Below are 27,585 nucleotides of genomic sequence, written 5' to 3'. Positions count from 1 at the left end.
AACCTTGGCAGCATCCTTTTACATTGATTAAGCTGAACACTAAGTTCCTCTGATCGGGAAATGCATGTGTATTACTTGTACTTGCATTGGAAATTTTCTTCTATCATTTCTTTCGCAGTTTGTCCCCCACCAAGCGGTCCCTCTGTCTAAAGCTCCGTGCTGGCCGCTGGGCTCCTGGACGGACGGTCTGTTTCCCATCCTCCTCCCGGCTGCTCCTCCCGCCCTCTGACTCTGCTCCCTGGGACAGCTCGGCTTTACCTTCCCGCTGTCCCTGCAGGTTTATTCTGGATTCCATTTTCATTGTTGAGGGCTCTTTCTTTAGTGGGACCGTTCCCTTCCTCGTGGCCACTACTGACATTTCCTGCTGCTTCTGTATGCTCACTGCTTCTACCTCCTTCTCTTCACCTTGGAGTCTTACCTTCCGAGTTAGAGCTTTCTTCAAAAGCCAGATAACTCCTGCCGATCGAGGTGAGGGAGGCTCTATAAGTTGACCCAGGAGGCTTCCAAGTTAATAGACTGAACACACACCCAATTGTACAACCTCCTAAAACCCAACTCTCCACACTCTCACAGACATGAGATCGCATCCAAAAACAAAAATGAGGGGGGGGGGGCGCTGGAGAGGGCCAATGGGGGAAAAGGGGGGCATATGTAATACATTCAACAATAAAGAATTACTTTAAAGCCCTGACCCGTTTGGCTCAGTGGATGGAGCGTCGGCCTGTGGACTCAGGGGTCCCGGGTTCGATTCCAGTCAAGGGCGTGTACCTTGGTTGCGGGCACATACCCAGTGGGGAGTGTGCAGGAGGCAGCTGATCGATGTTTCTCTATCATCGATGTTTCTAGCTCTCTACCCCTCTTCCTCTCCCTTCCTCTCTGTAAAGAATCAATAAAATATATTAAAAAAAAGAATTACTTTAAAAATTAAAAAACAAAAACAGGCCACTATAAAAAAGGGCATTCAAGGAACTGAAACAGCTCTCAGGTATCAAGAACATGGTAGGAGCAAAGGCTGTAACAGAAGGATTAAAAACTAACGATAGGACATCTTCAGGGAATAAAACAAGAGAGCAGAGAAGAAACAGGCGAGTGGGAAAGAGCAGAGAACCGTGTTGGGGGTCCCAATTTCAATGCCAGGAGTTGTAGGAAAAGACAGAGACGATGGAGGCAAGGAAATCACGCGTAAATAGAGCATTTCCTAGAATCTACAGAGCTCCCAGACCGAACAATGAGAACAGACTCACCAAGGGACAGCACTAGGAAATCCCAGAAAACAAAGGAAAGACTCCACAGGCCCCGCGAACACCCATCGACAAAGAGGGTGAGCGGCCAGAGGCCCTGTGTCCACAGCAGCGCTGGGAGCAGGGGCACTGGACACCACCTCCCAACAGCCGAGTGAGAAGGACTCCGACCTGGAAGTCTGCTCGTGTTATTATTTCGTGCTGCACACACGTCCTGTGCTTCTCTCTGTAGACCTCACAGGGAGCTGCTTTAAGTGACTGAGGACTGGCATCACCGGCCTGGGCACAGGCCTGGCTGCTGGCGGGGAAAGGTGTGGGGGGAGAGGAGCTTCTCATAGCTCGGGAAGCAGAGTTCCACCCCGTTCCCCCCTTTCGGTCCTGGCCCTCCGCGTGCCTGTATCCTCCAATCAGGAACTGCGCAGGCTGTTTCTCCACGGAGGAAGGGAGCACCTGGCGGAGCAGAACGAAGGACCCAGGGGCCCAGCCTCCCTCCCTCCGACTTTCCCCAGCCCACTGGCTGAGGCCACACGCCCCCGGGGGGATCTCCATTTCCTGTTGCTCGGGGTGTTTCAGACGCACCGGAAGCTTTCGCTGCACAAGTCCTTTCCAGGGACTGCCTTCACGAGCAGAAGAACCCACACTCCCCAGTGACCTCTCAAGCGCACGTCTCCCCATCCCACTGCAATCTCGCCAGAGAGCTGAGGACTATCCAGGGGGTTCCATACCTCCGGGGGTCCAGTTCATGGTCCTTGGATCCGGTCACCAGTTCCGGGTGAATCCGCACATGCTCCATCATTGGCTGGAAGGGTCCGGTGACAAATGGAAGGCTTAACTATCGCCACGCACCAGGACAGTATTTGACAGTAAAAAGAGCGAGTGCTGATGCACGCTGCGACGGGGAGGGGGCTTGGACACCGTGTGAAGGGAAGGGCCCGTCACAGGGCCACACAGCACACGACAGGCAAAGCCCATCAAGGCAGAGGGCAGCCCATGGTTGCTCAGGGCTGGGGTGGGGGCCCTGGGCTGGGGGAAGGGTCATCTTTTCAGAATTCCCCTCCAGCATTTAATACAAAAGGAGTAAGTGCCGCCTGGCTGCACGGCTGTCCTTTACCTTGACCACTTCCTCAAAGGTCTCCAGATTCTCCTTCATGGTGTAGTGGGAGCGTAGGAAGGAGACGAAGTTGCAAGGGTACATCCCGTAGAGGCGATGGAAGAGGGCATAGACGCTGGCGTGGAGATGGACCAGGTAGATTTCCGCCACATGGCCTGGAAAGGAGCGTGTCCAGGAGCCTCAGCCAGACACAAGGCTGACGTGGGCCTGGCAAACACGAGCCCGAAGCTGCCACCTGACTCCTTGCTCACGGACCCTCCCCTTTGCCCCCCGAGTGAGAGTGGCTTTCTACAACGCAGGGTGAGCACGCCAGCCCCCCTGAAAATCCATCGGTGGCTCCCTATGGCCCCTGGATACATGCCCTCCACGTGGAGCGACCCTCAGGTCTGACTGAGCTAACTCTGCCTCCTCTCCAGTCATCCCTCCAAAGGGACCCCCAGCGCCTCCCCACACCGAGCCGCCTTTGGGACAGTTGCTGGCCCCAACACCTCTCATCCTCCTGCCCTGCCTGGCTCAGCTGCTTCCTGAGAACGGCACTGCCTGCTGCCTCTGTCCTCAGTGCCTCGCACTGTGCGTGGTGCCCAGCAAGGCTTAAGTATTTGTGACCAAATGTGTGAGAACCTTCTAAAATCAGCAGTATCTCAGCTACTGTCCTGACATTCGCTTTACCAGAGCTGAGAGTGGAAGAAAGAAAGCGTAGTTAACCTAGCCCTGCCTGGGCCGCTGGGAACCGCAAGTCCACGGGGACAGAAAGGCCCTCCTGAACGAGCAGCCCACCCGGCCCCAGAGGCGACTCCATCCCGGGCCCCAGGGGCTGTGCCGGAGCCGCAGGGCTCATCCTTTCAGGGTGCACCTCCGTGCTCACAGCTGGAGGCACCCTGACAGAGCGGGCTGCCTGCCGAGGTTCCCAAGTCCACTGCATGTGGAACGAGAACGCGGGTGGGACGGGCAGTGCCCTCCCTCCTCCCACACACACGGGAACAGGGCCAGGGGCCTGTGTCCTGTCAGACCAGCGCACTGAGGCAAGAATGTCCTGCTCCGGCAGGGGTCAACAAAAGGCAGGGAGCTTTACCTCCTGCCACTCCGCTTCTCAGAGGAGGAACCCTTTAAGCCAACGGAAGAAAGGCATCGCACAGCATCTGGTCCTGCCGGCAGTGGACACCCCCAGCTACTTCCTCGTCTGGCTGGTGACAACACCCACGCCAGCTACAGAAGTCGACACATCTTCCCTCACCGCTCACCCCCTGCTCGTCCATGAAAGCACCCCCTGCAGGTACGCAGGAGTCTTTACCTGGTTTCTTTAGGCACCACGACGAAAGGCGGCCAAAGATGTCAAAGAAGTCGTGGAGGTGCTGCTTGCCTGCCTGGGGGATCATGGGCAGCATGGTTATCAACACCAGGACGCCGGTCGTGAGGACGATGACATCAGTGTCCACCTGCGAAGAAGGAACACCCGTCAGGTGCAGGACTGCACGCCACCGGCCCAGTGAGAGCTTCGCTCAGACTCAGCCCCGCCCCTAAGGCCCTCAGGGCTTGGAGGGACAGCACTACAGCGACTCCACAGGAGCTGCTGAGGGCCAGCCCGGCTGCAGGAGCTGGTGCCGGAACCAGGCACCCACATCCCAGAGGAGCTTAACCTGGGTGGGCGATGCCCACTCCTCAAGCCCGAGGACTTGGGAGCAGGATCTGGAAGCAGGAGAGGCTACTTTTTATCAGAACAGAGAAATGCAGCTGTTTTTGTTCATGCAACTAAATCCTAAAATGCTTACCTTTTTACAGTCAATTAAAAAAAACCACTCCACATTGACAAGTCATACACTTTTTCAAAGGATCACAACAAAGTATAACTTAAGAAGAAATAAGCATAGCACTACCAGGAGTCCTTAAAGGCTCACCTTCACAGTATTTAGAAACCAGCAAATAAAAGGCGATATGGTGACCTCTGACCATGTCTACAACCCGCACAGCGAGTGTTCACTGTGGGCTAATAAAGACACTGCAGCCAATGGGTGCTGAGCACCTGGACTGTAAGAGCGTCTCACCTGGCCCGTGACCACATCAAGGCTGTTTGCCAAGTGACTAGAATTCAGATTTAAGCAACAAGATAGTAACCAAGACTCCCGTGGAGGCTAAGACACTCATTATTCCTATTTAAAAAGGAATCTATACGTCTGGAAAGGAAGTTTTAAATATACTTAGTTTTCACATCAAGCCCGTCCCTTTTGTGATGGCAGCCATCTACTGGTAAGAGTATAAAATGCTCTTAGGAGAATGTATGAGTTCCGGTAAAAAGGATGAACCCTCATCGTACAACATCGTAACTGAAGGCTTGGGTAACAGCCCAAGAGTAATTGTCCAGGTTTACCCTTTTGGAAAAGATGAGTAGTTCTGGACTCTGAATTAAATAGGGTGCCTCAAAACTGGATTATAACCTCATCAACCAACAGCTTAAAAAATTAAGTTATTGCCCTGGTCAGGTGGCTGATGGGTTGAAGCATCGTCCCGTACACCAAAAAGTTTTGTGTTTGATTCTCGATCAGGGCACATGCCTAGGTTGCGGGTTCAATACCCTATTGGGGCTCCAACAGGGCATGTACGAAAGGCAACCAATCAATGTTTCTCTCTCTCTCCATCTCTCTTCCTTTCTCTCTAAAAATCAATAAAAACATCCTTGGGTGAAGATTTAAAAATTTAATAAGTTGGTAAAACTATTCCTATTTTTCCCCAATACCACATGCATGTTTTTATGACACCGTCAATGTGACTCCTTGGGACCCACCTTCAGGGACCCTAAAGCCGCTAGTCCCCCCACTGGCAGAGTCACAAGCCCCTCTGCAGGTGCTGTGCCAGACGAGCCCGCGGTAAACACTCCGCTACTATCATGTCTCTGGGAGGAGCGAGCGCTTCACATTAACCACGTTTCCTACTTCACCGCCGGAAACAAGTCCAGGAACTGGAACAGAGGAACAGAGCCCTGGGTGGCCCAGCGAGCCCCTGCCGCACTCCACCCATCAGGCTCTCTTTAGGCGGACTCTGCGCAGGAACACTGCGGGTGGTGCCAGAGCAGGGAGCGGTCAGCAGCGCCGGTGGGAGCCGTGGCAGCCACGTGTCCATGGCGACAGGCCTTCGAGCCCTCACTCCGTTAGCTAAAAGGCGCTTGGGAACGGGGTTCCCAAAGACGAGCCAGCATATGTTCACCTGAGGGAAGGCTCGCCAAGGACGACATCGGAGAGGCTTGGGAAAGAGAACCAACCTGCTGAAACGTCACCGTATCTGCTTGGGCAAAAGCTACTGGACATCAGTGACGCCCTGAGAACGACTCAGCCCAACTCTGCACTCGGAGAAACCCCCAACGCCTGGGGTTTCCAAACTCTCAGCTTACAATAGCGCGCTTCCTGGAAGGGACCCAACATTTCAGAAACGACACGCACGAGGCCATTTCGCTCACGTTCTTACACACGTCGTACCTTGAGACATTTTAGCAGAGAAGGCAAGAGAGGTGCTTGAGAGAGCTTATGCTTCCAGGGCGGCTGCAGCCGGATGGCGTGCCCCAGTAACGAGAGCGTGGATAACCGAGAGGTGGCTTTGCCCACATATTCATTCATTTTGTCCAAGAGATGCTAGAAGTGTGAGAGAACAGGGAAACGTATCTCAGTAAAGCTGGGAGGCGGGGGGGCAAGGGAACCAAGGGAGACCCCTGGATGCATGTACGAGGCTCACACAAAGGCCACAGTGATGGACCCCCGGCCCCCGAGGCTTCCCAAGATGTACAGCAAGGGTCACACAGGTAAAGAGGTCAAGTTCAAGATTTAAACCATGTTGGCAAACAAAACACTGTCCCATCTGGCCTGAGAGGACAGCCTGCACTTCCTGAAAAAGGGTCCCATGACACAGGTCTTCGGGGGAGGCAGGCAGGCCCTCCTTCTGAGGCACAAACAGGCCACTTCTTACCATCACCAAGGCCCCAGCCTGCGGTGCTGAAGCTGTGAGGGCCCTGCTGGAAGCTCACTCACTGCTACAGGAGCCCGGCTGCTGGGTTCGGCCCCAAATATAGATCAGGAAGGAGTGGAAGTTAAAATTCAGCCCAGAGTGAAAGAACAAGACGGCAAGGTCTTCATATTCTCTACAACCGCAAGATGCCCCAAAATCTGCCGTCACGGTGCTCTGCTAGCTGTCAACCACCGGCCAACATAAAGCAAAAGCAAAACGTAAGGGCCCTCCCAGCGCTGGGAAGCTGGACTCATCCATCAGTCCCGTTAGTTTGCACTTACGATTTCCCCAGATTAATTAGAAGCTGAAAAACCCGACTCAAAGCATGGGTTTAACAAGGGGCACTTGGTGAACTGAAGTGGCCCTGTACCATTCTAGTACTGGGATTCCAGGATTTCTTTAAACAGCAAGATCTTAAAAAGCCTCTGGAATTTATTTCACTTTGCAAACTTTTCCGGAGACACAGGTCCTGCGGGTGACTTTTACGTATGGTGACACCTGGGAACGAGGCCCCGTGGTGGCAGAGGTGGGGGGGGAGGGGAGCTCCAGAGCCTGCAGAGGGGTGTGCGGAGGAACCGGCACCCCACTCGGGAGAACATCTCCCACGCTCCACTCTGCCCCTGCAGTTACCTTATCGTGTGGCTCTTGCAAGGTAGTCAGGATGTGCAATACTTGCTGAGAACTGGTTTCCAGGTAATAGTCCACCAAGGTGTTCACAAGCATTGGCCCCCGGTCTAAAGAAAGAAAGGGGGGTTCTCAGAGTCACTTCCTTTGACATTCTAAATTTACCTCAAATCGCTGCCTGTCACAAAATCCAGAAAATGTTTCTCCACACGTTATCCAAAGTCGTACGAAGCACTCTATCTCTGCTTCACTACATTCACTTAGGTCTAACTGTAAGACAACACCAAGTGTATTTGCCTAAATAACCATATAAGCACATGAAATGCTAGCTTCTTTTTCATTACTTTTTTTAATTACAAAGGATAATTCATTTTGCCCGGCCAGTGTGGCTCAGTGGTTGAGCATCGACCTATGAACAGAACCAGGAGGTCACGGTTTATTTCCCGGTCAGGGCATATGCTCAAGTTTGGGGCTCGATCCCCAGTGTGGGGCGTGCAGGAGGCGGCCAATCAATGATTCTCTCTCCCATCATTGATGTTTCTCTCTCTCTCTCTCTCTCTCTCTCTCTCCCCCCCTCTCCCTTCCTCTAATTTGAAATCAATAAAAATATATTTTTAAAAAGGAATTGCAGAAACTTGGGTGCCGGGTGCGTGGGGCTCACTATGGGATTCTCCCGTCTGTGTCTGGTGCACATTTGAATGTTCTGCAAGGAGAAGCTGGACACACACCCAGAGTGGCTCCGCCCACGTGAGCTGTCTTGGTGTGTAAAGACTCCTGAGAAGGGAAAGCGCAGCTGAGCCGCAGGGTTCTGGTCGCTCTAGGTCGCTCTCTGCCAACTGACAGACGAGCTAAAACAACCTGCTCTCGCTCACCAGCATTGAGGTTCTCTTTAAAGACGGCCGTGACGTCATCACGCACGCTCAGCACGGGGGAGTCCAGCATGGAGAGCAGCTCCCCGAGGTTGGCTTGTTGGGCCATTTTCTCACAGACGTGCTGTGCCGGGTCCAGGACGTTCGTTACAGATGCTGGAGGCTCTTCATTGGTGCCACTACCAGACTGAGAAAAAGGAAGACGACAATGTGACCCAACAGTCTCATGTTCCCCACAAACTACCTGGAAGGCAGAGCGCGCATGCGTTCCATGCCTCGAAGTGTGTGCAGACGCTGTTATGGGAGCGGTGCAGGCATGAGAATACCCCTGCCTGTGACAAACTCACAGAGAGGAGTTCTACAGCCAGAGAGAAACCACACACCACACGGCCAGACCGACTGTCACAGCAACTTCATAAAAGAACCAGAGTTATTCCTACTTCTGTTTCTGCCTTGGGTTTTTGGCTAAGATAGTGTTTAGTTTTCAAATCAGCGCGTAAAAGTAGGTGAACTATTTGCAGAAAAGGAACTAACAGCATAGTATTTTCTTTTTTTAATTCTGATTTTTAAAAAATTTAATCTTTATTGTTGAAAGCATTGCGTATGTCGTTTTTTGCCCATTGACCCCTTCTAGCCGCCCCCCTACCCCACCAAGGCCTTCACCACCCTCGTGTCTGTGTCCATGGGTTATACACACATGCACAGAAGTTCTTTGGTTGATCACTTCCCACCCAGCATTTTACTCTTGACTATTGCTCCAATGTCAGCTGGTTAGGTCCCCAGGTACTGTCCTCAGGGGCTGAGGACCTAACCAGCTGTAGTAGCTTTTACTAGTAGACACTGGAGCGATGGTCAAGAAGAAAATGCTGGGTGGGAAGTGATCAGCCAAAGGACTTATGCATATATGTATAACCCATGGACACAGGTACTGTCCTCAGGGTGTGAACCAGGGGTCGTTTCTCCATTTGGAGCGTGCACACCTCACGCCGTTGGCTACAGGAAAGGGGCACCAGGGCAAACTTCACCTTGAAAGCTCAGTTTTTTGTTTGTTTGTTTTTTAAATATATTTTTATTGATTTTTTACAGAGAGGAAGGGAGAGGGATAGAGAGCTAGAAACATCGATGATAGAGAAACATCGATCAGCTGCCTCCTGCACACTCCCAACTGGGGATGTGCCCGCAACCAAGGTACATGCCCTTGACCAGAATCGAACCGGGGACCCCTCAGTCCGCAGGCCAATACTCCATCCACTGAGCCAAACAGGTCAGGGCAAAAGCTCAGTTCTTCACGGCAGTGGAGCAGCTGCGCCACCTGTACCTACGAAAAGCAGCTCACTCACCAAGCGCGCTGGACACACAATGTATGTCTCCCACTGTGGTCCCTAAAGCTGTTTCCCAAAGCCAGGTAACGACCACCACCATGTGTCCGACAGGCGCTGCTCACCTCCCACCAACACCATCAAATACGCTCCTTTCCTACAGCCGTGTCAGTGGTCTTGGTCCCACTTTCGTAGGGAGAGCAACAGGTTAGGGCAGGGGTGGGCAAACTTTTTGACTCGAGGGCCACAATGGGTTCTTAAACTGGACCGGAGGGCCGGGACAAAAGCATGGATGGAGTGTTTGTGTGAACTAATATAAATTCAAAGTAAACATCATTACATAAAAGGGTACGGTCTTTTTTTTTTTTTTAGTTTTATTCATTTCAAAGGGGCCGGATCCGGCCCGCGGGCCGTAGTTTGCCCACGGCTGGGTTAGGGCCTAGTGATGGCGAACCTTTTGAGCTCGGCGTGTCAGCATTTTGAAAAACCCTAACTTAACTCTGGTGCCGTGTCACATATAGAAATTTTTTGATATTTGCAACCATAGTAAAACAAAGATTTATATTTTTGATATTTATTTATTTAAATGCCATTTAACAAAGAAAAATCAACCAAAAAAATGAGTTCGTGTGTCACCTCTGACACGCGTGTCATAGGTTCGCCATCACTGGGTTAGGCCTTTTGCTCGGGGTCACAGAGCTAGGAAGAGGCAAACCAAGGAAGACCTGCGAGCTGAGCCTGATCTGCCTGACTCCAAACCCCAAGCCCTGCAATGTGACAGTCAGCGACATGTGGCTTTGACCCTCATAGCCGCTCTCTGAGGTAAGCAGGTCTCACCCTTATTTTCAGATGAGAATATGGACACTCAAAAAGGACGAGTGAGTTTGCGAGGTCACGTGGTAAAGCAAACACAGTTGGCCCAGTTCCCAGGCCAATGAGTAGACATGTCATTGTAGCCATTTGCAGTCTTATTGCCTCAGGAACCTGCATTTTAATAGGCACCCCAGGTAGTTCCTATCCAGGTGATATATATGCCCTGTTTGAGAAATACTGTGCTAAAGAGTTGACTCCTCTTCGCATGGCAAATTTAGAGTAACAACGATCCCAGAAACCGCGAGTATTAACTACTACCATCTACGCTCCTGTTTAATTATAACCTGGTTAACAGTCACTGATCTGGCTCTTTGTGAGTCAGAAGTTCATTAGCCAGAAAAATTAACTAAAATGTCTAAATGCATTTCTGATAGCAAATCATGAAACAGGAAGTTGCTGGGTCACACCTGTAAATACACATCTTACAGGTGAATCACAAAGGAAGTCGATTTGAAAGGGCTCAGAAACCTTACAGCTGGTAAGATTTCATCACAGAAGAGTTCAAAACTGAGAAGAGAAACAAATGTCACCATACTGAGGTGGATTAAATTACAGTTGTAAGTAAAGATGCCTGAAACCTGTATGTTCATGCTGACCAATGTCGCTCCAATACATTTAAAACTTTTTTAAAAATTAAAATTAAAAAAATCAGTGCGCTAACCCCAGCTGCCAGGTTGCTGCCTCCTTGGAGGACTGAGTGAGAGGCTGAAGTCAGACCTCAGCACAGGCCCTGCACAAAGAGCACCGCTGGCAGGGGAGCACCGCTGGCAGGGGAGCACCGGGGCAGACTTGGGGCCCACGCGGAAGGTCACCCCTTAACAGCACGCCTACCTGCCTGGCCCCGCGCTCACTTCTAAGGCAGGCAAATCACCAAGGACGCTCAGGCCTAAGAGTAACCTGTCCGCAGTTGGGTTCTGTTCCACTGATATTGCTGCTTACCTGGCCTAGTCCTGGGAGACGCTGTCTTCTGCGCGCTGAGACCGCCTGTCGGGGCCAGTCCTCCAATGAGGAGCCCAGGACAGAGTGACAGGAGCTCAGTTCTAACAAAGATGGCGCCCGTCCAGCAGCCGGGCAGCGGCCAGGCTGACCAGCCTGGACACCCAGCTTGTTTCTGTGTGCAAATATAACGCGGGCATAAACGTCTGCTTTCTGAAGCCTACTCCTTCCAAACGCTTTACAGAAGCCAAAGCACATGAGAACACTTTTGGCAACAGCTTTTCTCTTTGGTTCTAAAATTCTAAATTTTACCCATCTTTTCTCGTTCCTAGAAAAATATGTAAATATTGTGTGAGATTCTTCGTTTAGGTAAGCAAAGTTTAAGGATTTCTGATATCCCAGAAAGCCCTCACGGGAGCTCAATCATAAGCTCTCGGAATGAGTCCCATGATTGGAACATCTTTCCTTTTAATTTTTATTTTTGTTGTTGTTGTTTTTGTTAATCTTCACAGGTGGATATTTTTCCATTGATTTTTAGAGAGTAGAAAGGAGGGAGGGAAGACAGAGAGAGAAACACTGATGTGAGAGAGACACATCGATTGGTTGCCTCCCATGCACACCATGACTGGGGCTGAGGATCGAACCTGAACCTTAGGTGCCCTTGACCTGGAATCGAACCCGAGACCCTCGGTGTGCAGTCTGTCGCTCTAACCACTGGGCAACACCAGCCAGGGAGCATCTCTCTTTTTTAAACTCGTTCAAATATTCCTCGAGCACCTCAGTGCAGGGTGCTACGCAGGGCGGACAGACCTAGCGAGTGCAATGAAGGATTGTATGTGCACATGTAGGGAATGGCCGTGGTTCAGGGGGTGCACAGAGGAGGGGAGGGAGCACCTCCCTCTGTCCCCCCCAGCCAGTGGACTGAGCTGATGCCTTACCTGTTCTGAGGACAATTGGTAATTCGGTTTCCAGTGCTGTCAGCCTGGCATCTCTCATGGTCCCTGGAGGAAAACACACACATATGGACATAAACTACATTGCAGTGAACCAGAGGCAACCAGAGGGAGTCCGGGTCCCCTGGCTCCGCCTCCTCCCCACTCCAGCCCTGAGAGGCGGCCGTCTGCTCTCCCCGGGACGAGCACTTACAATCCCTGGGCCTCCCTCCCCGTCTGCATTTCCTAACAGCTGGCTGCTGGGAAATTCTTTAGAATGTGCGGAACTTGCACTCTCTGCCTTGAACTGTCTGTGTGTGAGAGCGTAAACGAATGGACAGCGGCGAATGGTCGGGACGCTGCAGCATCAGAGGGTTCCGAGCGGAAGTCACGCTCTGCCTTCACTGGCTGTGACCCTCGGGCTCCACATCCCCAGTCTCTGATGTCTGACCTTCACCTCCCCAATGCACAGCGAGAAGAGCAATGGCCTCTTCCTCACAGGCGTGTGGCGACTGGAGGCGACGGTCCCGGAGCCCTGAGCACAGTGTGTGGCACCGGGTGTGACTCTGGGGGCCCCAAGGCTGGACAGTGCCAGGTCCTCCAGGGGCCTGCATCGCCTCAGCACCCACCACCTCCCCCCACTTCCCACCCCACTAGCCTCTCAGTCTCTCAGCCAAAACACCCCCCATTTCAGGACCTGCCAACCCCCAAGCTAAGTCTTCACCTTTCAACTCTCAGCTTAAACCTACCTTCCTCAGAGCCCTCCCTCCCGCCACCCCCGAGGCCCAGGCCGGGTCGGTCCCGTTGCGTACTTAGTGGCTGCATTTCTGTGTCACCGTGTAATTAGCTGTGAGCGTGCCTCCCTCACTGGACTGGAAGTGACATCGAGAGAGAGAAAGCGGCCTATTCAGTAAGGACCGTGTCTCTAGCAGCTGCCACAGTGTCGGTCAGGCACAGCAGGTGCTCGAGTTACATTTTATTCCTTCGACATTATGGAACTCAACTCGTTTATATCAATTAGCCCACCATAAAACTGCTTACATACAGGTAGCTTTGCCTAAAGTCGCAGAACCTAACAACGGCGTTAAGTGATGATTTACTGTGCTTGTTGATTGAATGACTCGGAGTTAAAATATTCTTAAAGGGTATAGAGCTGAATTCTGCCTTCACAACAGCACAGCCTTCATCTAACCTTCTCCCTGACAAGCTTAAGATACTTGTGAAGAGCTACCATTTCTCTAGTCTTCCCTTTTAGCCTACTTCCTGCCCATATTATCTCATGTTAAGTATCTGTCAGGTATCCTATATAATAAAAGCGTAGTATGCAAATTGTCCCCTCCACCGGGAGTTCCTCTGCGAGTTCAACCTGGGGCAGGGCCAGCCAGGGAAGGGGAGGCAGTCCCCAGCCGGCAGCCATTAGAGACCCCACCCATGCGCGAATCGTTGCACCGGGCCTCTGGTGAGTATAGGAACACATCATTCCAGCTTGTTCACACTGTGTTCAGGCACGGGCTGACCACTGACTGGGAGCGCCACGAGGACCGCGAGCACCCAGCCCACCGACGACACCGGGGCCATCCCACAGTCTGCTGCGAAGCAAGTATCAGCGTCTCTGGTCGGCCTCCCAGCGCTGCCTACAGAGCGTGAGCGCTGAGCCCCATACACTCTACACACCTAACTGCCCTGAGCCCCTCAGCGTGCCGCCCTGGCCAGTCGAGCGAGGGGACTGAGTGACTCTCTAACAAGGGGAGTCTCTTGCCCAGACGACAGGGCCGTTCGACTTCCTCGTGGAGCACACTCCACGCATGAACACGTGGTCCCCAGTGGCACATGCACACGTGTGTGCAGTGCTGGGGCAGACTGACCCTTCAGTCAGGGAGCGCTTGCCTGGCCGGTCACTCGACTAGGGAACGAGCTGGAATTAAACAGGAGCCTCTCATCTTCAGAACCCTGAGGTCAGCCGTGCGTTAGCCAGGGAGTCACATGGACATCTGGCAAGTAACCTAGCTGGGTCTTTTACCCGAAGAGCAGTAGCTGAGGGTAAGATTCAGATACAATACGATGAGCTCTCGCAGCCTGCCCAGCTGGTAAAGGTGCCGGCACAGGAAACCAGGCTTCTTGTCCAATGCCAATACAAGACTCCTCGGTGCCTTTCCCACTACACTAAAAACTGCAATGGCAATCATCAGCATCACTGTGATGCTGGCAGGTCAAAGGCCTCCTGCCGTTAGTGATATTTTGTGTGTTTATCCTCTAACTTAGTTAAATCCTGCCCTACGGCCAGGCTGGCGTGGCTCAGTGGTTGAGCGTCGACCTATGCAATGCCCGGATTGTGGGCTTGGTCCCCAATGTGGGGCGTGCAGGAGGAAGCCGATCGATGCTTCTCTCTCATTATTGATGTTTCTATCTCTATTTCCCTCTCCCCTCCTCTCTGAAATCAATAAAAAAAAATATATTTTTTTAAAAAAAGTCCTGCCCTATAGAGGGACTATGGGGGAGAATCGCTTGGTCAGTGAAGTGAGATGAGACCTGAAGGGAGCAGACCCCTGCCCAAGGTGTGCACACCCCGAGGGGTGGGCATGGAAGCACCTGTCAGAGTGTAACAGGGTCAATCCATGTTCTTGCTTCAAAAGCCAAATGAAAAAGAAACTTGCCCCCAGATCCAGACCTCCCCTTGCGATAGTCTGAAGCGATGCCCTCACCTACAGCCACACTGTAACTGCACTTCCACAAGCAGCCTTTTCGGCAAAAATAAACACAGGTTCGAGGAAGACGATGAGGGCTCTGGGCTTTAGTATCCTGAGGCTAAACAGAAGGAACGTAGGTCAGTTTGTTTCCACACTGTAGGTGCTCACAGGCTGATGGCTCAGACACCTGGGATCACACACGAACTCCAGCGTACCTGCCACGTGGACCTGTCATTAGCAGGACCTGTACACACGTGTCACGGATCTCTGCCCTCGACAAGATGCGTGACGGGCCGTGAGGCAGTTAAGATCCACACAGACCTTCATGAACACTAGTGGCAGGTACCGACCAGGCCTTCAGAAAGTATCTTATCTGAAACCTCAGCTGACTATCCAGACCTTGGGAAGCGGGTGCTGCGTGTGGCCTTCTACCCCCAGGAGTCCAGTCTGCCCATCCCACACAATAGGCAACGGCAGAGCATATCGCCTGACATAACTTTGCACACACTCGTCTGTGATAAACAAACAAGCCGGTTTGGCTCAGCAGGTAGAGTGTCAGCTCAAGGACTGAAGGGTCCTGGGTTCGATTCCAGTCAGGACTTCAATTGCAGGCTCGATCCCCGGCCCTGGTTGGGGTGCGTGCAGGAGGGAACCAATTGATGTCTCTCTCACATCGATGTTTCTCTCTGTCTCTCCCCCTCCCTTCAACTCTCTCTAAAAATAATCAGTGGAAAAATATCCTTAGGTGAGAATTACCCAAAAACAAACCCAAAACACAACTAAGGTTATAAATGAAAGCAAGTATTTCTTCACTACACTTGTTTCCTATACTCAGGTTTTAACTAGAAAAAACTCAAAGGCAATTGACACAGGTTCAGGCATAGATGGACTATTCCATTACAGGAGCAGCAGATGTAAAGCAGAAATATTACACTGGTACAGCAATAATACAGTTAGTATGTTAACAGTGCAGCCGATGATAAGCTGCTAGTGAGACACTATTATACCACCGTGCGCGGCTCTGAGGCGGCTCCCTAGGGTAACATTCCAGCAAGTGAACCAAGTGGCCTTCAGCACAAATGCACCCAAAAGGGCAAGACACCAGCTCCCAGTCCCTCTTCCTCCCAATGCACAGAAGGACAGAGATGGGAGTAGGAAACACTACTTGGTGTGTAAGTGAAACAGCTGCCGGTGAGACCTGCCAAAGCCTGCAGTCACGTGTGACTTCAATGGTCTCAGAGGTAGTCCTTCTCAAGGTCATACAAGCTGGGGCAGGAGCGCTCGGATTCTCCATTCAGAATTTTGCCATCAGGGAGCTTGACGGACAACTTGCCGAAGCTTGTATCCTATTTCAAAGGTCGCCTGCAGGGACAGAGCTCAGTCTTGGTAAGGTATATTCTTCTATAAATAATGTGTCTTATGTTTGACTTTTTGTTAGCATGAACAAAATTATATACTACAGTATGCAGGCCAGACGGATATCATGTGTGTATCAGAAAGTCACCATACAGAACTTCCCCTAAAAAGAAATGTGCAAACTGTGAGGGTTCTTCAGGTTTCAAACCCAGAGGACGAAAACAGAAATATCCAGGAATAAACAGGTAGGGTTTGATAGTCTAGGACCGTGGTTCTCACATGTGGTCCTCACACCAGCAACATCAGCATCACCTGGAACCTGGTAGAAATGCCCATTCTTGGGCCTTGCCCCAGATCTGAGTCAGAAACTTAGGGAGTGGGGTCTTCCAGGTGATTCTGATGCCCAGTAAAGGTTGAGAACCAGTGGTCCAGGGAAAAGAAGAAGGATGAAGGCGAGAAACATTAAATATATATTTTATATACACTTTGAGGTTCAAAGGAAAAAAATAGTGCATAAACCTTGGGGGAAAAAAACAAAGGAATTCTACTCGGTGCTAAAGGTACCAGCACAGACTGAACGCCGTGCCTGACACACATTTATCAAGTTATATACCTGAGTTCTCCACTTCTGACTTTTAATGTGGCACCCACAGATGAATCTCCTGTGGGGTGTAAAGACTCTTTCCATATGAAAGTTTGACAAGATGATTTGAAATGCAAGCAGTACATAGGCCCATCTTTAAAAGACTTGGGCCTCTTCTACCTACTAGTTAAAAAAAAAAAAGACTGTTTTAAATAAAGCCCAAGTCCATTTTTAAGAGCAAAAAATCTATCTAGAGTGACTGGCTGAGCTCCAAGCTGGGTCTATGAAGTTCCTGAAGCCAAACCCAATACTTCATATCTCTACGAATGTTCTTGGTGGTGGGGAAGGGATATTTGGTCCACAGCTTCCCTGGATTTTAGAGGGGAACTGAGCCCCCTTTCCCCACCAAAAAAAGATTAAGAATCACTGACGTATGCGTTAGTTTATGAGATGAGCAGTGCAGGCAGTGTAACACAGTGAAATACTAAATGTTGGGCCTCTGGAGTTAACCCACAAGCTTTAAATCCCAGCTCAGCAACTGAGTGTGACTTTAGGCCTCGGTTCCTTCATCTCTGGTCTCATCTCATCTCTTAAGGCTGCGAGAAGAGTTCATAGGGTCTTACGTGTAAAATGCTTAGCACAATGTTTGGCTCATAAGCACTCAATATAAACTTTATTATAATAATATTGTATTGCTGGACACATAAGGCTCAGCATCTATCCATTCAACAACTTGTATGTCAAACATTGATAAAAGCACAGTGTCACTTAGAATGGATACACTTCGCGTCTGTCACTGTGCTCCGTGAGCCCCTCCAAGCAGCCGGGTCTGAGTGACTCAGACACTAGGTCACTCCATTTGTTCTTCCTCATCACTCTCCACTGTGTTCCATCCCCAACAGAAGGGCACACTTGTCCCTCCTTACTCAAACACTTCATGGTCTTGACTGCCATTATCCTTACACAGTGGCCTGTGAGTGCTAGGCCCGTCACTACCAAGCCTTGTTTTTGATCAAACCTTGGCTTTTAAGGCACTTTACTCATTAGATGACAATCTGAATTCATTCCATCTTTTAAAATATTGTTACCATTTGCTACTTCCCTGTATACAACAAAAGTTAGCCATGCGCAAGAAAAAATTAGCAAGATCCTGAGAATGAATGAATATATCTATACTAGTATATACAATTTTTTATTCTCCCCACAAAAAGAGACATTAAACATTAAGTTACTGACTTCTAATAACTAGAGGCTTAAAAAGTAAATCAGAAAATTGCTGATGGTAGACCTCTTTCAGACCAACTTAAAATAGGAGGGAAATGAGTTATTTCATGCAAACTACATTATATTAAACACTGAAGGGAAAAAACTCAGTGCTTGAGTATATACTAGTTACACACACACACTACTACTACTACTACTGTATATGTATATATTTAAAGCAAAAAGCTACAGGTGTGAATGTGGAGTATCCTTTCTTTCATGGCTGCAGCTACTGACATGACACACAACACTAACCTCTCAAGGAAAGGTGTGTAGTATGAGAAACTTAAAGGAAATTACCTTTCAAAAACAATGTGACATAAAGGAAAAGATAAACAGGTCACCAGTCAACAGGTCAGGCTAAAAGTCACCAATTTGCTGAGATACTATCAAGCCACAAGCACTTTGATCCAATCAACTAGGTCGGAATGTTTAACTGAAGGCCCGGGAAGACCTGAAATCACAGAAATTTAGACGCAGGAACACTCTAACTACAATCCAACTCTTATTTCACAAATGAAGAAACTGAGACTCAGAAGTCGTAAGTGACTTGTTCAAAGTTGAAAGCTGTGGCTTTCAGAAAGCTTGCAACGATGGATATATTGCTGTGTTTGGCTCATCTGCACCCAAGAATGTCCAATGAATCCCGGGAGGAGCTCCTTTCAGTCCACTGTGGCCCCGGCCCCAGAAAAGAGTGCACCTGTGCCCGGACAAACTGTGAACGGAGACAGAGCTCTCAGCGCGAGTCCGCCGTCAGGCAGAGCCCAAAACCACCCTCTGCACACACCAGCGGCTAGCAGCTGCTTTTAAAAATGCCGCAGCAGTGAAGCTAAGGCCCTGGTCCCCCGCCTCCGGGACACATCAGCGCCACCTGTGACTTCGCCCAGAAAATGCCCCCCGTCCTCACAGACTGAGCATGCAGGTCCAAGCGGTGGGGTCTGCGTGTGGGTGCAGGTTCTGATGGACACTTAGAGCTCATTTCCAGCAACTGTATGATTCTGGAAACATCACACAGACAGGCATACGCGGGTTTGTCCTAGTGAGACTGTCAGGTTTCATCTCACAAATGAAACCAGGCGTGTGCAGAAGGGGTCGCATTACACCAGGGAGCAGAGCAGGAGCGGGAGCGGGGGCCTTGGCTCCTACCCCCGTGAGGAAGAGTGCACCGGAGTCCAGGGACCTGAGCCGCTCCAACTGCACACACACAAGTAAGAAGGCTTGTCGCCGCCTAGGGGCCTAAGCAGGACTTGGGGGACACACCAGGTCGCTCTGACACCAGGAAATGCACGGGAAGCTAGCGAACGTCACCGCCCTCCAGGCCTGAGACTAAGAGGTTTTGGATGAGACACTAACTTTAGCAAGAGGCTGTTCTCCACGTGCGTCTTCCATAAACCCCCCCAGTTCCCCCAGGTGGGTGAGAAGATGGCGCGGCTCCGGGCAACAGTAGAGAATGTGTCCCTGCTTTCCCTGATGCGTGGCTGTGCAAGGTGGCCTTGCCCGCGCAGCCCTAAATCGGTCTTCACATTGGCACGTGCAGGTTTCCTCGGGAATGTTCGACTTCAGAACCACAGCTGGCTGCTCACCGAGTCCAGGGCTCCCAGAGATCCCACTTAGCAGCCCTTCTTCAAATTTACCGCCCCGCTCTGCCAACACGCTGGGATGCAGATGAGTCCACGCTGATCCCAAAATTATAAACCCAAGTCCCTCGGGGGAGTGTTCTGCTATCTTAGTACTGTTTACAGCACACTCTGTGTCAAGTTCAGTGCTATTTCTATGCTTTCTATTAAAAAAAAAAATCCTGCGAGGGTTTTAAGCAGGACTTCTTTCTCTAGTAAACTTGTCAGTTTTTATAAAAAATATCAAATGCTTCCCCACCTAGACCAGCATGTCTGCACGCACCACCGTGCCATCCCAAACCAAAGCCAGGGCGCCTAAGCCATTGCACGGCCCCCCGAAACCACACACCCATCCACGGGCACCTGGGCAGGAACCCGGGCCGGCTGATTCATGCTGATCGCCTGGGGAGAATGACGGGCCAGCTGAGGTCAGGAGCAGCTCTCTGAGCGAGTCGGGGGGCGATCAGTGAAGAGGGGCCCACCGTCTGGCAAGCAGGCAGGCCCTGGTTCCAGCCCAGAGGTGACCTTAGGCAGGTGGCCCCAACCCCTGGGCCTCAGTCTCTCCATCTGAGAGATGGGCGTGTTGCAGTGGCTGCCTCCTCCCTTGTGGCGAGGGATGAGGGGCAGCGCACCTGCACCGGGGGGAGCTGCAGTCCTGGGAGGACCGCACCCCCTGCCAAGGCACCCCTTCCCCCCGCCCCCCATCCCGAACGCGGCGGGCGAACTCCCTCCGGGACAAAGGAAGCGCTCGAGCTCCCGCTGCCAGCCCTTCACCCTCCAGTTCCTCGAATGAATGGATGCGCGCCGAGGAGCGGCTCTGCAAATAGCTGGCTCGCAGGCATCACCTCTGCCGGCGGAGGTAACTGTTTCCCCGTCACGGGCCGCCCGCGAGCAGCCCCGCAGCCAGGCCCGCCCGCCCCGCCGGGCTCCGCGGGGACCCCGAGGCCGGCGAGCCCTTGGTGCCCGCAGGCAGCCTCCATTCATTCGGCGCCCACCCGGACCCTCTCCCCGCGCCCGGGGACCGGCGCCGCCGCCCGCCCCGCCCCGCCGCCCGAGGGTCCGCACCCCGCCCTCTGCGCCCCCCGGGGGCCTGTCACCCCCGCCCGGGGAGGGGCTGGCGAGGGGGCTCACCTCCCCCCGGCCCCGGGCGCCGCGGCCCGGCCGTGCCTCCGTCCGTGCCCCCGGCCGCCGACGAGGGGCGAGGTGCCGGCCAGGCCCGCCTCCCCACCCCAGGCCCCCGCCAGCCCGGCCGGGCCCCACGGAGACAGCGCATCATGAGGGAGAGGGGCGAGCTTTCCAAGTCCCCCTCCCCGGGGTCCCCTCCACGGCAAGAAAGCCCCTGGCCCCCGCCCCCGGGGGTCTCCCCGACTGGGGTCATGGTGGCGGGGCAGCCCCGAGCAGGTCCCATGAGAAGGAGGGGGAGACACCCCCATACTCACCCACCGTCTCCTCCCCCTCAGCTGTTTACCTCACAGTCCCTGCAGCCTACAGGGCGCCGCCATCTTGGACGTACAGCACCTCCCCCATCGTGAAGAGGCCACGGCCGGAGACAGCTTCCGCCACGAAAAAGAGTCCCCCGCGGGGCCTCGCCTCTCCCTGGAACCCAGCGGCCGGTGATGACGGTCGGCAGCCGCGCTGGACGGAGGAGGCCGTGCTGCTCATTCCTGATGATGCGAACCGCGGGGAGGAAGAACCGACGAGGCTTGAGGAGGTGGGGAGGGGGCGGGGCCCGGCGGAAGGATCCCGAAAGGAGGCCGATGAGCGATCTTGTGACTCCGAAGGAGGCAAAAAGAAGGGCCGGCGCGGTGGGCGGAGCCACGCGGGAGGGCGAGGGGCGGGGCGAGGGTCACGTGGCCCGGCGGCCGCGCGGGCGGGGCTGTGCCAGAGGCGTAAACAAGTTGGCGGGGCTGGGTGTGGCTGGGGCGCCTTCTGCCTTTCCTGGGCGTCCGGCTGGCAGGCCCGGTGCCGGGTGCCGGCCGCGGAGCTGCGATCGGGGTCCCACAGAGCCGCTGGGCCTGCAGCCTTGCCTTGCCTTCGCGGAGGCCTGCCAAAGCCCAGGCTGGCCCAGCCGCAGGGGTTAAGGGTGGACCTGTGAACCGGGAGGTCACGGTTCGATTCCCGGGTTGCGGGCTCCATCCCCAGTGTGGGGCCTGCAGGAGGTGGCCGATTAATGATTCTATGTCGTCATGGATGTTTTTCTCTCTTCCTCTCCCTTCCTCTCTGACATCAATAAAAATACATTAAAAAAAAAACCCACCCCTGAGACTGCCCTCAGGTTGCTAACACTCAGACCTGGTCTATGGAAACCACCCTAGTCAGAGCAGGCGGCTTTCTTTTCTTTCTTTCTTTTTTTTTTGAAAGAAAAACGTTATGAGTTTATTTGAGGCAAATTGACGACCATTGTGGGGGAAGCAAAATCTCAACGGATTTTTTTTTTAAAAGCTCCCCAAGGCAGGTGACTTCACAAGGAAAACCCCATCACTGGTCCAGGCTGCGTGTCCCTGGGAGCGTGGAAGCCCTCAGCCTCCGGGAAGGGCAGGTGCAGGCGGGTGAAGCGGGAGGGTGCTGAGCTCAGTGTCCTGTGCAGAGACAGGCAGTGCTGGCCAGCGGCGTTGGGCATTGTCGGAGGCCAGAGGAAGCAGGACCCAGCGCTGGGACTGACACCAGGCCGTGGGGACCAGGCAGTGGGGGGCGCAGAGGGAGCTGCAGTCTCAGCGAGTCTGAAAGGCTTTTCCAAGGAGTGTGCATCTGGCTGGGGGCTTTTTGTTCGTTTTTATTGATTTTAGAGAGAGAGGGAGAGCGATAGAGAGAGAGAAACATAGAGGAGAGAGAAACATTAATGGACTGCCTCCTGCACGCCCTCTACTGGGGATGGAGCCACAGCCGGGGCATGTGGGTGACCTCTTGGTTCCTAGGTCCAAGCTGAACCAGGGGTCACACCAAACGGTCAGACCGGCCACAGATTGCTGCTTAACTCACCTTCACGATGAAGAGAGCCGACTGTCACCACTTTAACCAAGTGACCAAACTTAGCCTGGCTACACTGAAGACAGAAGCAAGTGCAGTGCTTGAACTCGGCAGGGTCCGGATCCTAAAAGGAGAATATTGGAGGAAATGGCAAAAAAATGCTAATATAAACTGGATATTCAAGGTTATTAGGGAATTACTGACAATTTCCTTAAGTGGATGATTATGTAAGAAATATCCTCATTTTTAGGAGATATAGGCTCAAGTATGTATGGGTGGAGTGTCAGGATGTCTGCATGATACTCTCAAAACATTTTATCAAAACAAAACATTTCTATGTACAAATATGTGCACGTAGAGAGATAACGTGTATTGGCAAAGGCTAACCATTGTTGAATGTGGATCGAAGCAGGATGGGTGTTTGTTAGACGTCTCATCTGCATTTTTTTCTTTTTAAAGTTTTCAAAATAAAAACTTGAAAGAAATATTTGAAGATCAAAAAATAATTGGAACACGCACAGGCAGAAACTCTGAGGTTCTGGCCACGAGGCAGGGAGAGCCCGCGTAGGGACCTGCAACGGCCAGGCGTGGCTCTGGGGACAGGCTGCAGAGTAAAGGGGGGAGTCCGTGCCCCTGTGGACCGGGCTGGGCGCCCCCACCGTCACTGTGGGCTTGGTGCTGGTGCCAGCCGCACCTGGAAGTTGGTCCTTGGTTTCCCTAAGTGGCGACATGCTCCCTGGGACTGAAGAGACAGGCTTAGAAACCCGACCCCAGCTGGCCCCGGGCTGATGGTCACAAACGGGCCTCCTTCCTCTCCGCCCAGCGGGCTTCCCGGGAGCATCCAGAGAGAATGCGGATGCGGAGCCATCGGGCGCTCAGCAGCAGAAGCCCCAGGTCAGGTGTTGCATGGACACTCTACCCGCCACGCCACGGGGAGGGCACAGCCCACCTGGCGGGGCTCAGGCTGCCGCCGCCCTGGCTGCTGCTTTCTCCCCAGCAACGAAGGCTGCTCTTGACCTTGTGATGAGAGACAGAGAGCAGAGCTCTGCAGTCTGCTGGTGACTATTGCTGCTGAGAAACAGGAACCTGTGCGTTTAAAGTGTTTAAGCGTTGCCCTGGCCAGTGTTCCCTGGGGTTAGAGAGTTGGCCCTTGCACCGAAGGATCAAGGGTTCAATTCCTGGTCCAGGGCACGTTACCTGGGTTGCAGGGTTCCATCCCCGCCTTGGTCACGGCTCCCGTGGGAGGCAACCAATCGATGTCTCTCTCTCTCTCTCTCTCTCTCTCTCTCTCCTCTGTCTCTCTTTCCCCCTCTCTCCCTCTCCTTTCCACTCTGAAAAGCAATGGAAAAAAGTATCCTCGGGTGAGAATTAACAAAAAAACATATAAATACAAAATTTTTAAAATTTTAAGTATTTATACATCTATAAAACGTTTTTGCAAGTATTCCCTCATTTGCTACCTACAACAACCCAAGGGAGGCACATTCTTACCCCCATTTTACAGACGGGACAGTGGAGTCTCGGGGGTTAGTGACCTGGCCCAGGTCACACAGCTGGTGGCCCGACACCAGAATGGCGCTTCCACCGGCCCCGTGACTCTGGACAGCTAGAGGTTCATGGCCACGGGCGTCTACGTTTTATAAAGCAGATGGGATGCCTACATCGGAGGCACTGAGGACGGTCGCCGTGTGAAGGGCTTTCCAGGACAGGACAGGCCCCTCTTGGCCCCCGTTTCCCTCCTGGAACCTCAGGTGATGCGTTGGGACCTGCCTCTCCCTGCCTCTCCGTCCTCGCGGGCGTCCTGCCAGAGGCACCGAGAGGACCCGGCAGAGGGGTCGCTGGTCGGTGGAGGTGAGATGGGCTTCCTGACCGTCCGTCCGGTCTCTCCCGGACCTAGAGAGGGTCGCGTGCCTGTTTGCCGCTCCTGTGGTCGCTGGGAGGCATGAGTGGGAATGCAGAGGGGGATGTGGGCCCTTCCTGCCTGCCTGCCCCCTCCCCACCTGATCTCTCTAAGTTTGTTTCCCTTCATGCTCCTGTGAGGCCAACCAGCCACCTGGTGACGGGGGACGCGCCCACGGTCTTCCACCAGGATGTACCATCCCCACTTGGAGGCCGGAGGACCGGAGGGCTGCTCAGACTGTGGAGATGCTGCCTGACCGTGTGGGACTCAGCAGCGAAGGTCAATACTGCTTAAGATTATTTTCAATAATAAAGATTTGTTTGAACTCAAAAGTGTTATATGCACACACGCATAGGAGAGAGAGATGGGGGAAGGCAGCAGGAGGGAGGGGAGAGGGAGAGAGAGCGCGAGGGGGGATGGGAGGGAGGGAAAGAATAACAGGTCAGGACGGAGGTACATATTCTTTTATTGTCTTCTCCTCTGACCAAGGATCACTTTTGTAATTTAAGCTGTAATTAGATACACTAGGTAGATGATAGATAAATGATAGATACATGCATACATACATACATGCATACTACATAGATACATATACATAACAATTATTGTTTTAGTTTTTTGCCAGAGGAAAAGCAGGCCGGAGCGCCACCTCGTGGCGACACAGTGAATTGCGTCCCCCGCGGTGAGCCCGCAGCACAGTGCCATCCCCCAGTGCCAGGCAGCATTTGTAAGAGGGCACCCTGCGCCTCAGCTGGTCCTGGGCTTGGGAAGAGCTCGCCGTCTCCCCGAAGGACTGAGTCACACACAGCAGGACAGAGGTGGGGCTTTTCTGGCACCAGGAGGCAGGGAGAGGAGGATGGCCCCAGGGTGCCCTGGGCTCGCTGTGAGCCGCCCCCACCCCCCACCCCCAAGGCAAGAACCACCCCTTGGATCCTGGCGTTCCTGGGCAGCTGTGCTCAGCTCCTGTTTGTTCCACTCCTCGTTCTGTGGCCTTTTGAAGCCACGGCCGGACCCTGCCACCCCCAGCACAGCACAGTCACCCCCCCCCCCCCCCTCCGGCTCCCACAGGGCTTCCGGACCCACCTGTACTCGCCTGAGATGTGGCCTCCGAGGGTGGGGACTCCGCACACTGCCCACTGCTGGCCCTTGGTGCAGTGGGTCCCATTTGTGCAGCCTGGTCAGGGTTCCCGCAGGCCAACCTGCGCCTGCTGCCTGTGCCTGTGCCTGTGCCTGCTGCCTGCTGCCTGAGCCTGAGCCTGTGCCTGTGCCTGTGCCTGTGCCTGCTGCCTGAGTCTGTGCCTGTGCCTGCTGCCTGTGCCTGTGCCTGTGCCTGCTGCCTGAGTCTGTGCCTGTGCCTGCTGCCTGCTGCCTGCTGCCTGCTGCCTGAGTCTGTGCCTGTGCCTGCTGCCTGCTGCCTGCTGCCTGAGTCTGTGCCTGTGCCTGCTGCCTGCTGCCTGCTGCCTGCTGCCTGAGTCTGTGCCTGTGCCTGTGCCTGCTGCCTGAGCCTGTGCCTGTGCCTGTGCCTGCTGCCTGCTGCCTGCTGCCTGCTGCCTGAGCCTGTGCCTGAGCCTGAGCCTGAGCCTGTGCCTGTGCCTGTGCCTATGCCTGTGCCTGTTCCTGCTGCCTGTGCTTGTGCCTATGTCTGTGCCTGTGCCTGTTCCTGCTGCCTGTGCCTGTGCCTGTGCCTGTGCCTGCTGCCTGCTGCCTGTGCCTGTGCCTGTGCCTATGTCTGTGCCTGTGCCTGTGCCTGTGCCTGCTGCCTGTGCCTGTGCCTGTGCCTGTGCCTGCTGCCTACGGAGAGAGGATGATCCGCACGCCCTCCCCTTAGGCAGCTGCTAGGCTCCTTGACAAGCCGCTGAGTGTCCATGATGGACAGAGCAAGACCAGAATCCACAGGCTGTCCGGGAGGCCCGAATCCTTCAGATCACAGACGACCCCAGGGGTTGTGAGGAGTCTGGGAAGGCGTTTTGGGGGAGTTGAGAGCTGGATTGAAGAGAAAGAACATTCTGGACGGGGAAACAGGAAAGACAGGGGCAGGAGTTGGAATTTGGTCCCCAGCAAGAACACAGCACGCTCAGGCGACAGTGAAAAAACAGTCAGAAGGTGGAAGGTGGCAGCTATGGCCCCAAACACCCTTCTGGCCTCATTCTGTGGGGGACTGCTCTTGCCTCCAGAACTCATCCCTTCCTCCACCTCTTTGTCTCTTAGTGTGATTTTGGCAGCAGGATCTGCCAGCCCTGGCCAGTGAGAGACCCATATCCCGTGGGAAGGGCTGGGAGGTGGCCATCCAGGCAGAGGGGACAGCACATGCAAATGCCCCGAGGCGCAAACGAATGGGATCCAGACGATACCATTGGAGCACCTGGATCCAACCATGCCTGAAGCCGACCCTTCCTGTAATGCGAACTAATTGTATTGCTGTTCTTAAGCCTGTGGAATCGGGTTCCTGCAACTCGCATGAAGGAGCCCTGTCCTTGGGAGGAGCTCGGACCGAGAAAAACATTGAGCACCGGTCTTCGAGGCTGAGCTTTGTGTCCTGTTGGCAAAGGGGAGTCACTGCAGGTTTTAAACCAGTACATGATCTTTCTGATCCGGCTTCTTCTTTTCTAGGCTCCTCTCTCGAATGCCCCATCCTTCCCTCCCCTTCCACCAGGCTCCCCCGTGCCCCCTCACTGCACTTGGCTGCCTCCAGCTCTTTGCCCCCGGGTGTTTGTCTTCTTAGACGTTCTTCCCTGCATCTCCCGACGGACTCCGCCTGCATCAGCTCCGAGGCCGCTCGCTTCCCCAGCTCTCCGGGCCTGGGTCCATTTCCCCACCTCCCATGCTCCTTTGCACGCTGTGGTTACATCGCAGCGGTTCCACGCCAAACTGTAAATGTCAGGGGACTCCGTCCCACCTGCTAGACCAGCAAGGAGCTCACGAGGGCTTCTGTCTGGTTCTTGTTGGAAACCCAGGCATCTGGTAGCTGGTAGGCACTCAATAAACATGTGCTCGCTAAGGGGGTGTTAGGGACTGAATGATTAGTATCCTTATAAGTAGAGAAGAGAGACAGCAGCTCACCCTGCCACGCGCGTGAGGGCTCAGCGACAGGTGGCTGCCGGCACCCAGGAAGCTCGTCCTCGCCAGAAGCTGGACCTGCGGGCATCTTGGTCTTGGACTTCCAGCCCCCGTGAGGAATAAATGTTGCTACGTCGCCAGCCTGTGGTGTCTGGTTATGGCAGCCAGAGCGAAGACGGGGGAAGGGAGGAGGCAAGAGGGGGAAGGAGGAACCTGGTGTATGAAAGGCACCAACAGCAACTGAACGAGTGAATGAACGAA

At 53.4% G+C, this 27,585-nt stretch overlaps 1 protein-coding gene across 3 annotated transcripts in view; it reads right to left on the bottom strand.

The window, feature by feature from the left end:
* TSC1 (TSC complex subunit 1) overlaps positions 1 to 21,083 on the bottom strand; it is a 36,864-nt gene extending 15,781 nt beyond the window's left edge. For 2 of the 3 annotated variants that reach the window (XM_070430375.1, XM_070430377.1), the window contains exons 1-8: positions 20,840 to 20,916; positions 11,902 to 11,964; positions 7,839 to 8,022; positions 6,973 to 7,076; positions 5,820 to 5,972; positions 3,644 to 3,788; positions 2,353 to 2,507; positions 1,967 to 2,040 (exon numbers count right to left, since the gene is read on the bottom strand). In XM_070430375.1, coding sequence (XP_070286476.1) covers positions 1,967 to 2,040; positions 2,353 to 2,507; positions 3,644 to 3,788; positions 5,820 to 5,972; positions 6,973 to 7,076; positions 7,839 to 7,944 — 737 coding nt within the window. In that variant the 5' untranslated portion in view covers positions 7,945 to 8,022; positions 11,902 to 11,964; positions 20,840 to 20,916. Of the gene's footprint in view, positions 1 to 1,966; positions 2,041 to 2,352; positions 2,508 to 3,643; positions 3,789 to 5,819; positions 5,973 to 6,972; positions 7,077 to 7,838; positions 8,023 to 11,901; positions 11,965 to 20,839 lie in introns of all 3 variants that reach the window. The other variant, XM_070430376.1, reaches the window with a different exon arrangement.
* Positions 21,084 to 27,585: the final 6,502 nt, after the last annotated feature.

The sequence above is a fragment of the Myotis yumanensis genome, unplaced genomic scaffold (genome assembly GCF_028538775.1).
Source record: "Myotis yumanensis isolate MYYU_CA2020_CCGP unplaced genomic scaffold, mMyoYum1.0.hap1 SCAF_12, whole genome shotgun sequence".
In the NCBI taxonomy this organism is placed as follows: Eukaryota; Metazoa; Chordata; class Mammalia; order Chiroptera; family Vespertilionidae; genus Myotis; species Myotis yumanensis.
This window is presented reverse-complemented; position numbering and strand designations above follow the sequence as displayed.